Here is a 13,827-nt window from a genome sequence, read left to right as displayed (position 1 = left end):
CGCCACATTCACACATGAACTTTGCATCTATTGCACCTGAATTCTGCATTTTAGGTGTGGCAAGAGCAGAAACTTAGCACAATTTAGTAAACAGGTCCCTTAGTCTTTCTGCTATCACCTTGTTCTCCCCGAGTGCTCCTTTTACCCCCTCAATCATCTGACTGACTCCCTCACAGTCTTCTTAACATAGTAGATGACAGATTAAGACCTGTATGGTCCATCCAGTCTGCACAACAAGATAAACTCATAGTATAAAGGTATGATACATATACCTGATCCTGATTTGTCCTTGTCATTTTCAGGGCACAGACCGTAGAAGTCTGCCGGCACTGGTCTTGTTCTCCAGTTATGGAAGCTGAAATCTGTCCAGCCACGATCAGGGCACAGACTGTACAAGTGTGCCCAGCACTGGCTTCAGTTCCCAATTACTAGTGTTGCCATCTAATGACCGCCAAGTTTTTTTGGTTCCATATCTTCTATACAGGACTCCTTTGTGTTTATACCAGGCAATTTAAAATTCCATTACCATTTTCATCTCCACCACCACAGGAGGGCATTCCAGGTATCTAACACCATTTCTGTGAAAAAGTACTCTGTTCATGTCCTCTAGTTTTACCACCTTCCCGTCTCTGTGAAAGGTTTGTTTGTAAATTAATACCTTTCAAATATTTGAATGTCTGTATCATATCATCCCTGTCTTTTCTTTCCTTCAGGGCATACATGTTCAGGTCATCAAGTCTTGCCTCACACGTCTTGTGACACAAACCCTATACCATTTTGGTCACTTTTCTCTAAATGGCTTCAAGTCTTTTTACACCCTTAGCAAGATACAGCCTCCAAAACTTAACACAGTACTCCAAGTGGGCCCTCACAAGCATCAATTCCTTTCTTCTGCTGGTTATACTCCTCTCTGGGCAGCCTAGCATCCTTCTGGCCGTGGCCACCGCTTTGTCACACTGTTTCGTTACCTTGAGATCCTCAGACAGCATCACTCAAAGGTCCCTCTCCTGAGCTGTGCTTCAAATGTATCTGAAAAGGTTTTATTATGTCTGTATAGCAAGCTTCTTTTCAAATTCTGCGTTCCCCTGCCACATCAGTGCATGTTTGTAAATCTAGCCCTTAGATTGTAAGCCCTCTGAGGGGGGCACAGAATTAACTACAATATCTGAATCTAACTCACCTTGTGCAACCTCTGAAAAGGCATGAGCTAAATCTCTTTCTATTAAATGCACCACCCTGCATTAAATGTGATAAGTCGAGAGGAAGCAGGGAGCAGGATAAGTGTTTGGCAAGAAGGATTTCATTTACAGTGGATAGTGCAGAAGAGTCCTGTACAATGTAGGCAAGAGAAGACATGAAAGACTCCAGCATGAGACTAACCTCCAGAGCATAGGATGCTGGGATCCCCATTCCTTACGTCCTGTCGCCGAAAGCGCCTGCAACGGGAAAGAGAAAAGAGAGTTCCAACTAGTTGGAGTATTCTGTTGCTCAGCTGTGACATTTCTGAACTGAGAATATGTACTGATACATAAACACTTTTTCCACGAACGATGCAATACCCACTCCATTCCCACATATAATACATTTGTCAGCCAACCATGGTCCTTTCTCCATGATTTTTTTCCTTGAATACAGAATTATTTGTCCAGCATATCTGCCTTTTCCTCATCATTCTCCAGCATCTCTCCCTCTCTAATCCTTTCCCCCTCCATCCAGCATCCCCCTATAAACCCTCCCTTTCTATCCAGCATCTCCCCTTGCTATACCCTCCCCTTCCATCCAGCATCTCTTATCGCCTCTTCCCTATCCACCCTCTCCCCCTCCAACATCTTCTGTTCTCCTCCCCTTCCATACAGCATATTCCCCCCTTTCTCTTCCGTTCCATTCAGTGTCTCCCCATTCTTGCCTTTTCCATTGAGCATCTCCCCTCTTTTACTCACTACCATCCAGTATCACCCTTTGCTTGCTCCCTTCCAGCCAGCGTTTACCCCTCTCTTGCCCGCTTCCATCCAGCATCTCCCTCTCTTTCTCTATCTCTCTATGCCCCTTCCCTCCAGCATCTCTCCTTCTAACTCCTTCCCCTTTACATTCAGTATATCCCACCCCTCTCTCTTGCCTCCTTCCTTCCAGCATCTCCCCCTCTCTAATCTTTTCCCCCTCTGAGGTTTGGTTTAGGTGCTGTATAAAAACAGGGAATGAAGCAGCCAAAGGGACAAGTCAGTGGCCAATGAATAAATGAAGTTTGTTATGAGATATATGATATGACATAGCTCTTATATCCTGCTAAGTCTCAAACCAAATGGTGGTTCAAAGCAGGTTACAGACTAATAACATATTAAACCAAGAAACATAATAAATTCTACAGAGTTCAGGTGTAATATTTCCTAAATAAGTATGTTTTAAAATTCTTATGAAAAACAGTGTAAGAGGTAACAGAATGCAGGTCCTTAGGTAATGAGAGCCAGAATTGAACAGCTTGGTAGCCAAAAGATTTTTCTAGAATTTTCTTATATTTAATGCCAACAAACAAAGGAAAGAGTAAGAGAAAAGGGTCTCTTGTTCTTGAGGATCTCTTAAAAAGAAAGACCACCAAGTTTAACAGATATTCTTGACCGATTCCATTAAACATTTGAAATACCAAGCAAGCTAGTTTAAATGAGATGTGGGCTTGTAGAGGCAACCAGTGTCAGGAAGGCAGGGCTGAGGTGATACTATCATGTTTCTTTAAGTGGAATAGAAGTTTGGCAGAAGTGTTTTGTAGGATCTGCAATTTAGTTTGCAGTCAACAGTGATAGACGAATACAGACTGTTACAGTAATCTAAATGGGATAGAGCAAGAGCCTGAACTAATACAGTGAGATGTCTTCTGTCAAAATAATGACGAACATTATGCAACAATTGACGCTTAAAGAATACTGTTGTAACAATATGACTAACCTGTGGTTCAAAAGAAAGAGTAGAGTCAGGATAATGCCCAGTACCTTAACAGTGCGCTCAACCTTTAAGGACAAGTCATGTTTCAGGAATTGACTTTAGAACAGTATCTATCCATAATAATTTTGTCTTGTCATTTAATTTAAAACCAAGAATTACACTGTGATGTTCAATGAGTGAGATGCAGGAGGCAACCTTTGACATAGTAATAAGATAATCATCAGATTTGGGGACTAAAATAAACATATCGTGTACACAGGAATAAAACTTTCAATGCAGAAAAACCTGCCTCAAAACAAGCCATATCTATGTTAAACAAGATAGGGGAAAGGGGTGAACCCTGGGGAACCCCACAAGGAGAAATCCAGCTCTCAGATAAAACCTCCCTCATTTTAACGGTATAACGTCTGTTCAGTAAAAAGTCAGAGAACCATGAAAAGTCATTGCCAGTAATTCCTAGTGAGTTCAATTTGAGAAGAGTCGTATGGTCTACCATGTCAGAGGTAGCTGTCAGATCAAATTGCAGTAGAATGGACGTAGTTCCTTTCGCCAGCAAAGCTTTAGCATCTGAGACCAGTGCTAACAAGGCCGACTTCATACTGTGAAAGGCCCTGAAACCAGTGTTTAAAATTCAGTTACAGTTCTCTAAAAATTGATATAAGTGCTCTGTAACTATAGCTTCCGACACTTTAGAAAAAACTGGAATACTAGCAACCGGTCTATAGCAATGATGGCTGACTGTCACGGTCATAAGCGGTCGGTGGCTCAACTGTTTGGGGAGGCTAAAGGGGGCGGGGTTAGGGGTGGGGTCAGGGGTGGAGCTTAAATCCATAATTGTCTGATAACAAGCAGAAAAAAATAAATAAAAATAAGTCACAATTAATACCTTTTATTAAATTTAGATATTAGATATGTATCATATGTCAAAGAATAAAGTGGTTGCTCAAAACATATTCTAACCACAATCGCTCAACTGCAAAACACTATGCACAACTTTGTCCAAAAACACACTCAGAACCTTACTGTACCATAAATATTACACTGGGCAGAACCTAATACACCAATATACCACCTATATGGAAAATGCAGACCGTCAACAATATGAAACAAGGAATCATAATATCACAATTCTCATGTTGAGCCACAAAACACCCTAATTCATGTTTAATGTGGGATAAAATTCCATAAATAAGTAAATAAATATAAACTTTTAATGTTGAGCACCTGATTCTCAAAGTGGACATATTCCAAACACTATAATGAAAATAAAATGATCTTTTCTACCTTTGTTGTCTGGTGACTTTTTCTGATCATGCTGGCCCAGTATCCGTTCTGCTGCTATCTGTCCTCAGTGCAGGTCAGGAAGTCATCCTTGTTAAATATCTCCCTGGCAACCCACTATTACGTGGACCATTATTGTTCCTGTATTGATGTCTTCTTGATGTGAGAAGTTGTCCATTTACACCTCATCATTCATCACGGTCCACCCTATTGACTTTGGTTTGGACATTGTCGTTTTACAGTCTAAAGACTCTCATACTATTGACTTTGTTAGACTTTGTGGAGGTCAACCATGAGTAACTCTCCACTATGCAACATCTTAGTTTACATTTTCATATTCTGTACTACTATTGCTAATGCTTTTGCCATGCATTTTATAGTATCATGATGATAATTTCATGTGTTAAGACATAACTGCTAACACACTAAGAGTGTTCTAGTATTAGTAGTTTGCTGTATTAGTATTTTTGAAACTACGTTTGAACAATGCTTATGATTGATGAAGTATTTGCTTCTAGTTATCATTGATAGCGTGTTAGTATTGAGTTAATGACATTTACTGTTTTATGTCTTCAGTCTTGACCATGAGTCTGACTTAACCAGTCTAGCTGTATTACTAGTTAGGTTGGAAAAGGCTTTTACTCCTTTGTAGTAAATTCCATCTCCAAGGGGGGGAATATGTAGGAGTATTTCCCTGTGTGTCTCACCTTGCGGGCCTTGGCCTGTATAATCCTATGACAGCAAAATGGAGACTGTAAAATCTGACCCGCACATCTCTGTGTCAACAAGAAACAGCTTTGCAGCTTGTGGAAAATTACAGCAGAAGCTCAACACCAAGGACATGCTGTGGGCAAAGCAGGCCCCCTTATCTCTCTGAGAGGGTGGCTCCAGCAAGGCGGGTGAGAAACAGAAAATGCAAACCAAAATGTAACAGCTTGAAGGTCAAGAACAAAGAACTGTTCTTGCCATGCAGTGAACCGAGGAGGATCCAGATTGGTTCCTGCAGCCACCGGACCAAGAGATACTGGGAAGAGCGGGAACAAGAAGAGTTAGTCGGAAGCCTTGGAAGAAGGTGGAGGTGAAAATAAAACCAGTGAGACCTAATAAGGTCCACCAACTGATGAACTGTGTATCTGGAGGAAAGTATCGTGGTTCAGCTGTACCTGCCCTGAGTGACCTGTGACCTCCTTATCTGCTGCAGAGTTCCCTTCCAGCTGCGACTGAGACTCGCTGTGAATCCAGCTTGAGTCTGAGGCGTATTCTGTGCAAATCCCGAGAGACTGCCACGAAGGTCAGCCGGGTGAGAGACACAGTGATCTATTCCCTATCAGTCGGGGGCTAGTTAGTGGTATTTACCTGAGCAGAAGGCTGGTGCCGTCATACTTGTGATCAGGAGAAGCTGCTAATAACTGTACTACCTCGTAACATAGTGTGTCTGATCAGTGGTGTAATTTTATCTGGTAACCAGTAAGAATTAGTGTTTAGTAGTGTGACGTATGAGTGTAACTCTTATCAGCCAGTAATTTTGTATTCAGCCAAAGCTTTGCAGAGTTCTATTTTGTATACCTTAGCTCTGTTTTCTTACCTGATATACCATAATAAATCTAATATATATATATCAGCTTGCTTTTCTAGTCGCATTCCTTTCTCTCGGAAGAACTGTATAGGCTCTAATCCAAGGTTCCCGCCCCCTAGACAGAGTGCTGAGCAGTCTGTGTGCAGATAGTTGTGTTTGGGAATCTTGGACGCAGATAATTTATTATCTGTGATAACGATCCTACAACACCTCCAGCCAACCCCCCCTGCTTTCCCAGCAGTAAGGTAAACAAACCATAAACCAATTTCTACAACTGCTAGAGGGCTTTCACTGCAGCTCCTGCAGTGAGGATGGAGGTAAATCAACAATGTAATCCCCTCAGAGCAGCTGGACTCCACAGCTGATCCATTCTGCTGCAGCAGGGGGGAGGCTTAGCCTTTCCAAGCCTCTTATACCGGGCGCCTTTGGTCACGGTTGTGTTCAGGTTCCTGGCTTGCAGTCACCTCGGGCCCCGGGGGTTAGACCTTGGGAATGCTGCGAATTGATGGTTTACCGTTTCCCATGTTCCAGAAGATATGCCGGTCCAGTCCGGATCTTCCAGCCCTCCAGATTGTTTTGGGAGTTTTTTGGAACTAAGCAGTACCCGTACCTGGAGAACTCCCTTGTGGGCTGCCTTTATTAACCACCTGGAAAGGTTCCTAGTTGCCTTGCAGCAGAGGTCCTCAGAGGAGTTTCCTTTGGTGGAAGTCGTTTGCAGTGCTGCTGAGTTTTTCCTGTTTTAGGTTTTGACCCTGCTTAGTTACTGACTTATTCTACTGACTGCTGCCTGCCCAGACCCAGCCTGTCTTTTGATTTGCTCTTCTGACTGCTGCCTGGCCAGACCCGGCTTGTCTCCTGGCTTTCTCTGCTGTCGGCTGCCTGCCCTGCTCCAGCCGGGTTCCTGGTTCCTTTAGCCTGCTGGTTCCTGCAGCTCTGCTTTCCTGCCCTGTCCGGTAAGTCCTGCCGACCGCCCGCCCGCACTCTGGGGCTCAACCTCTGAGGAACGGTGGTTAAGTGCAGGTGAAGTTTGGGCTATTTCTGGTCCAGTTGGTGTCAGTCTGAGCTGCCTCAGCTGCTCTGAGAGTTTCGGCCCAGGGTACCGGGAAGTCTGCTCTGCCTGTCCTGTGTTTGGGTGATTCTCCTGCCGCTGCCGCTCCTCGGCAGTGGTCCAAGGGCTCACTAACCTAGAAGTTCCGTTAGAAGCGTGACACTGACAAAAATTGAAAGGGAACCCCAAGAAGTTAAACATAACATTACTGCAACCCTGGAGACATAAAACAGATGCATTTCCTTTTTTACAGAACACAATACAAAGACATTTGCTATGCACATTTCCAAAAGCTAACATATTCCATTTAAAACATTCAAAGTAAAATGCTTTGTTTCTACCTTTGTTGTCTGGATATTTTATTTTTCCATCTTGCTGGTTCCAGTTTCTCTTTTCTCTTTTCTGCTTTCCTCTCTGTCGTCTGCTAATTCTTCAAGCGGCTGCAGTCCATTTGTCTTTTCTCCTCTCTCCTGTCTGTTGCCTCACTATTCCTGCCTCTCACATATTGATCATTCTTTTTTAGCTCTTTTCTGCCTCTCTCTCACCCTTCTCCTTTTTACTTTTCAACTACATATCAAATTTCCATCTTCTTTCACCCACTAGCTCTCCTGTTCCCCATCTTACTCCTCCCCAGCTCTCCTTTCTCTTTCATCTTTAATCTACTCCCCATTGCCATATTTCTACCCTCTGTAATCACTATCTCTCAATCATTTCCTTGCCCCTGTAGCAGCCACTGGACTATATTAGACCAAGTTGGTCTAAGCTAGTCCTTAAGAAAATCTATGAGCACATAAAAATGTTTCTAAAAATGTATTTACTTTATCAGTAGTCACTGTGGGGTCCTTTTACTAAGGTGTGCTGAAAAATGGCCTGTGGTAGTGTAGACACGTGTTTTGGGCATGCACAGAATTATTTTTTAGCGCATCTACAAAAATGCCTTTTTTTGCAAATTTTTGCCGAAAATGGACGTGTGGCAAAATTAAAAGTACCGTGCGTCCATTCTGGGTCTGAGACCTTACCGCCAGCCATTGACCTAGTGGTAAGGTCTTCATGTGGTAATGGTCGAAGCACGTAGCTGCCGTGCGTCAGAAAATAAATAATATTTTTCAGATGCACGTAGCAGACGCGCACCAGAATTGAAATTACTGCAAGGGCCATGCGGTAACTGGGCGGTAACTGCAATTTGGCGCGTGTTGGGCACACGTAGGCGCTTACGTGGCTTAGTAGAAGGGCCCTTAAAAGTCAAAAGTGGATGTTACTATTTGCAAAAGATATAATACCTATGCTAAGGATAAGCATGGCCCTGATGCAGGCAGTCCGCTGCCGAAACTTGTTGGGATTTTATTAACACGTCAACATAATAGCATAACACAAGCACGTTTCTATTTTTAAAGGCTGCTCTTCGAATAAAACTTCATTTATTTGTTACAAATAGGGAGCCATGTGAAGAAATTCAGCATAATTTGGGTGGGTAATTCTACTGAATTATTTTCCCTTCAGGCCTCAGAGGTGAAGAGTGTGATTCCTGGCACTAGAGTCCTGCTGCTAAGAGCAGTGGCGTAGCTGCAGGGGGCCACAGGAGCTTGCGCCCCCCCAAAATGGATCCAGGGCCCCAAGTTTGGCTGGCAGGGGGTCCCCAACCTCCGCCAGCTGAAGCATTTCTCCAGTGCTGCTCTCCTTACATTGCCTGCCCTGCTTCCCTCTCGTCGCGTGCATGTTCGGTTCATTAAAATCGAGCATGCGCAATGTGAGGAGAGCAGCGCTGGAGAAAAGCTTCAGATGGTGGGGGTTGGGGACCCCTGCCAGCCAAGGTATGTGGTGTTTTGGTGGAGGGGGGAGCGGAGGAGTGGGGACAAATTGTGCCCTCCCACTTCAGGCTCTGGCCCCCCCACTTACTACGACTCTGTGTACCAACCTTTTAGTGTTAGGTAAGTAGCGGGTGCAGGTACTCCCGTCCCAGGCGCAGTAAGGATCTCTAGCCAGACAGCATTCGGCACACGCTTTGCCATAGTTTCCACAGCGGTGTAATGGCAACTGGGAAATGGATGATTTTGACCCAAGATACAGCTGTTGCTGTAGAAAAAAAGGAGATAAAACAAGAAGTAAGATGTTCGACATATAGCCAATTTCATCATCATATTGAGACCTTTTTATTTAAATGTTTCTTTTCAAGATGGTGGTGGTGTTTTATCTATTTTTGTTTTCCATTATGTTGTTGTTAGTTTGTTATCAATATTTTATGTATTATTTGCTCTGTAATTTTACAATGAATCATTTCTTTGATTCTGAATTTACTGCATTATATTTTACATGACTTCCTATTTTTATTCTTTTGTTGTAATCAGTTCTGGACCAAACAGGATAAAGCGGATATTAAATGAAATGAAAACAGAGTACTGATAGAACTGAAAAATGAGCTTGCGGAGCTATTGTTAGTAATATGTAATTTATCCTTAAAATCGAGCATGGTACCGGAAGATTGGAGGGTAGCCAATGTAACGCCAATTTTTAAAAAAGGTTCCAGAGGAGATCCGGGAAATTATAGACCAGTGAGTCTGACATCGGTGCCAGGCAAAATGGTAGAGACTATTATTAAGAACAAAATTACAGAGCATATTCAAAAGCATGGATTAATGAAACAAAGTCAAACATGGATTTAGTGAAGGGAAATCTTGCCTCACCAATCTACTACATTTCTTTGAAGGGGTGAACAAACATGTGGATAAAGATGAACCGGTTTATATTGTATATCTGGATTTTCAGAAGGCGTTTGACAAAGTACCTCATGAAAGACTCCAGAGGAAATTGGAGAGTCATGGGATAGGAGTTAGTGTTCTATTGTGGATTAAAAGCTGTTTAAAAGATAGAAAGCAGAGAGTAGGGTTAAATGGTCAGTATTCTCAATGGAGAAGGGTAGTTAGTGGGGTTTCCCAGGGGTCTGTGCTGGGACCGCTGCTTTTTAATATATTTATAAATGACCTAGAGATGGGAGTAACTAGTGAGATAATTAAATTTGCTGATGACACAAACGGGGGAATTTTCGAAAGTCAAGGGTGCCCATCTTCCAACACAAATCGGAAGATGGGTGTCCTTCTCTCAGGGTCGCCCAAATCGGCATAATCGAAAGCCGATTTTGGGCGCCCTCAACTGCTTTCCATCGCGGGGATGACCAAAGTTCACAGGGGCGTGTCGGCACCGTACCGAAGGCGGGACTGGGGCGTGATTAAGAGATTGGCGTCCTCGGCCGATATTTTCAAAACCAATTTTTAGACGTTATTCGATGAAGTCCATCAGAAGTGCGTTCAAATCACAAGGGGGCGTGTTAAGGGCTGGATCTGGCCATTCCTAACACTTGGATGTTTTTCAGCCATAATGGAACAGAACAAAACCGTCCAGGACTAAAACTAAGACATTTTGAGCTAGACCTGTTTTTATAATGAATAAGGCACAGAAAGGTGCTCTAAATGACCAGATGACCACTAGAGGGAATCAGGGATGACCTCTCCTTTACTCCCCCAGTGGTCACTAATCTCCTCCCATCCCCCCAAAATATGATTTAAAACATTACTTGCCAGCCTATGTGTCACCCTTAGATGTTATACTCAGGTCCATTAGAACAGCATGCAGGTCCCTGGAGTAGTGTAGTGCTTGGTGCAGTGCACTGCAGACAGGTGGACCCAGGCCCATACCTCCCATACCTGTTACACTTGTGGAGGAAACTATGAGCCCTCCAAAACTCACCAGAAACCCACTGTACTCACACATAGGTGCTCCCTTCACCCATAAGGGCTATGGTAGTGCTGTACAGATAGGGGTAGTGGGGTTTGGGGGGGCTCCACAGACAAGATAAGGGAGCAACAGTGAGATGTGTACCTGTCAACATTTTATGAAGTCCTCTGCAGTGCCCACTAGGGTGCCCCATTGCTCTCCTGGGATGTCCGTATTGCCAGTCTACTAAAAATGCTGGCTCCTCCTACATCTCAATGGCTTGATTTTGTGCGTTCTGCACCTGGACGTTTTATTTTCGAAAATGGACCAAAAAAAATGTCCAAATCACAAAATCTTGTTCTACACAGTATTTTTGAAAAAAAAAAAAAAAGATGGATGTTTTTCTTTTTTGAAAATGACATTCTTTCCTATTCAGATTTTAGATGTTTTTTTGCAAAATGTCCAAAGTCAGACTTAGACGTCATATTGAAAATGCCCCGCCAAATTATGCATTGTTTTCTGAAACATAGCCATATCAAGTCCTTTTAGCTGTGTGCCACAGATCTTTGGAAATGAACACAGTATTTATTCACTCATTATAATGAGTGAATACTGTCTATAGACTTTTATGATGGAAGAATCTTTTGCTTCTAATAGACCTCTATAGATGAAAACAGCATTTCTTTATTAAAGACTTTTACGACTGGACTGAACTTTATTCATTTTGGTTATTTTGCTCACTTTTCCATTCTACTGTTTGTGTGGGGATTTTATCCTTCTTGTTTATAGTCTTTGATGATGTACTTATCAGGGGTGGCCCGACCATTAGGCCACCTGAGGTGGGAGCCCTCAGGCGGCACTCTTTAGGAGCGGCATCTCAGGAGTGGCTTTGCGGTGTTTTACCTCATCACGGTGACGTTCCAAACCTAGCAGCAGTATTTCCCATATGCTGCCCTGCTGCCGCCGGCACCCGTCTCTTCCCTTTACTGCGGCAGCCTGAAGTAACTTCCTGTTTTGCTCAGGCAGACTCAGTACAGGGAACAGGTGGGTTACAGCAGCGGCAGGGCAGCGTATAGGAATCGCTGCCGGGTTTGGAATCTCACTGTGATGAGCTAAAATACCCGGGAGGGGGTGCACGCAAGCTCCGCCTCAGGCAGCATCTTGCCTTGGGCCAGCCCATCCTGAGGATGATAAATAACAACCTGAACTGAGCACCATTCCTACCCTGTGGGGGGGGGGGGGGGGGGGGGTGGGGGGGGGGGGGGAATGAACTAAGCAACATGCTCATCTTGCAGAGGAGAAGCCTACACTGAGCAGCTCTCTCACTGTAAGGAGAGGGAGGACCACTAAGCAATATTCCTGCCCTGAAGAGGAGGCGCAGCTTGAACCAAGCAACATTGCCATCTGGAGGAACTATCTGCACTTTGACCATAATGAAGGGGAGGAGCCAGGGCTGGCGTTGAATATGCTGGGGCCAGGGCAGAAATTAAGAAAGAGGCCTCAAAGCCCTTCAGGAGACTGTGTTTCTTTAGTTTCAGGCAGGTTTGGGGCCCTGGGCAACTGCCCTGTTTACACCCCTCTAATGCTGGCCCTGGGAGGAGCTTAAATCCACAGCATGCCCAGTCTGAGGAGGGGAGGAGCACCAAACTACAGTCCCACTCTCTGGAGGAGGAACAGCCTGAACCGAGTAGCATTCACAGCCCCAGCTGGTCTGAGCTGAGGTGGACCAAACCCAGACACGAGAGCCAGTTTAACATTAACCTCTCCCCCTTTACAGAAGACAGTTGTACTTACTCGTTTCGAAGAAATCTGCATGTTGGTAATTGGAGAAGAATCCTGGCAATAAAAAAAAAACAAGTGTTAGCAAATTTATATTTTGGAAATAACCAGGGCCATAAATAGAGGTGGGGGTGGTGAAAATATGGGCTGGTAGCAGATGAAAAGTCAGGAACAGCAGTGCTGTCCTCTTCCCATGTGGGGAACAGGGGGGAGGAGCAGGGACTAGTGAGTGTAATTTTTATAACAGGCCACTGATATGCACACAAGTTTCACCAGTTTTCAAAAGAAAAGTTTCCCCATGGAAATTACACATTCACACCTGCTGTTTGAAGAGGGAAATGTCGCTGCAGATACAGAAAACAAAATGGGAAAGTTGTGCGTACTAAAAACCAGGGCCGGTCTTAGCAAGTGCGGGGCCCTATGCAGACCAATTTGATGGGGCCCCACCCTAGCCCTGTCCCCACCTAACTCCGCCCCCACCTAGCTCCACCCCACCCTAGCTCCAGGGCCGGCTACCCCTCCCTCCGAGCTCCCGGGCTGCTCCCTCTGAGCTCCAAGGCCCCCAAGCTCCAGGGCTTCCCCCCCTAGGGCTCCCAGCTACAAGGCCCCCCTCCCTCCCGGTCATTTTTTAACACCCCCTCCAAAATCCAGTACTAGGTATGCCGAGAATACAAAACACTCAGGACCTATTGAGCAATTCTACCATACCATAAGCAGTCATTTCTACTAGTCACACGAGGAAAAGGAAAGCATCTTAAACACTACAGTGAGCACTAGAACATCAATTCACCTATTGTAAAATAAAACCAGACAGAATAGTACAGATCGTCGATCCTGCACAGTCAATGCCAACTGAAAGCCATGTCTTTTTCACAAACACAGATACACCCTAATCCACTATAGAATAAGTAGTAATATTTAAACTTTTTCTATTTAGACAAAAATTAAACTGAACCCCCAAGATGCCAGACTCTGCATACAATGCAACACCACAGAAACAGAAAATGTCTCCTAGTACTGTGCAAAATATAAAGACAGCAGATGTAAATTTGAAAAAACTAACAAATACCAATCACCACTTTACAAATTAACAAATAGAAATAAAACAAATACAGAAAATAAAATAATACCATTTTATTGGACTAATACATTTGGCTTCCAGAGGCCAAAATCTCCTTCCTCAGGTCAATACAGTATAGTACTGTTACAGTATCCTATCCTGACCTGAGGAAGGGGGTTTTCTTCTCTGAAAGTTAAGTCGAAATGTATTAAAATTAGTCCAATAAAAAGATTACCTTATTTACATGTTCTATTTATAAACATTTATTAACACAGCTACAATACTATATCCTAAAGCAAAAAAATAAAAATATATATTTTATTTACAGTTTGTTGTCTCTGGTTTCTGCTTTCCTCATCTTCTTTTCACTGTCTTCCTTCCATCCAGCATCTGTCATCCAGTGTCTGCCCTCTCTGCTGTCCCCTCCATCCAATGTCTGCC

The 13,827-nt window shown here is 43.7% G+C and overlaps 1 protein-coding gene across 1 annotated transcript in view; it reads right to left on the bottom strand.

Moving 5' to 3' along the window:
• SEMA3B (semaphorin 3B) overlaps positions 1-13,827 on the bottom strand; it is a 229,508-nt gene that overhangs the window by 16,061 nt on the left and 199,620 nt on the right. Inside the window, 3 exon segments of the mRNA XM_030205932.1 lie at positions 1,381-1,436; positions 8,755-8,912; positions 12,342-12,383. Coding sequence (XP_030061792.1) covers positions 1,381-1,436; positions 8,755-8,912; positions 12,342-12,383 — 256 coding nt within the window.

The sequence above is a fragment of the Microcaecilia unicolor genome, chromosome 6 (assembly GCF_901765095.1).
Source record: "Microcaecilia unicolor chromosome 6, aMicUni1.1, whole genome shotgun sequence".
Classification (NCBI taxonomy): domain Eukaryota; kingdom Metazoa; phylum Chordata; class Amphibia; order Gymnophiona; family Siphonopidae; genus Microcaecilia; species Microcaecilia unicolor.
This window is presented reverse-complemented; position numbering and strand designations above follow the sequence as displayed.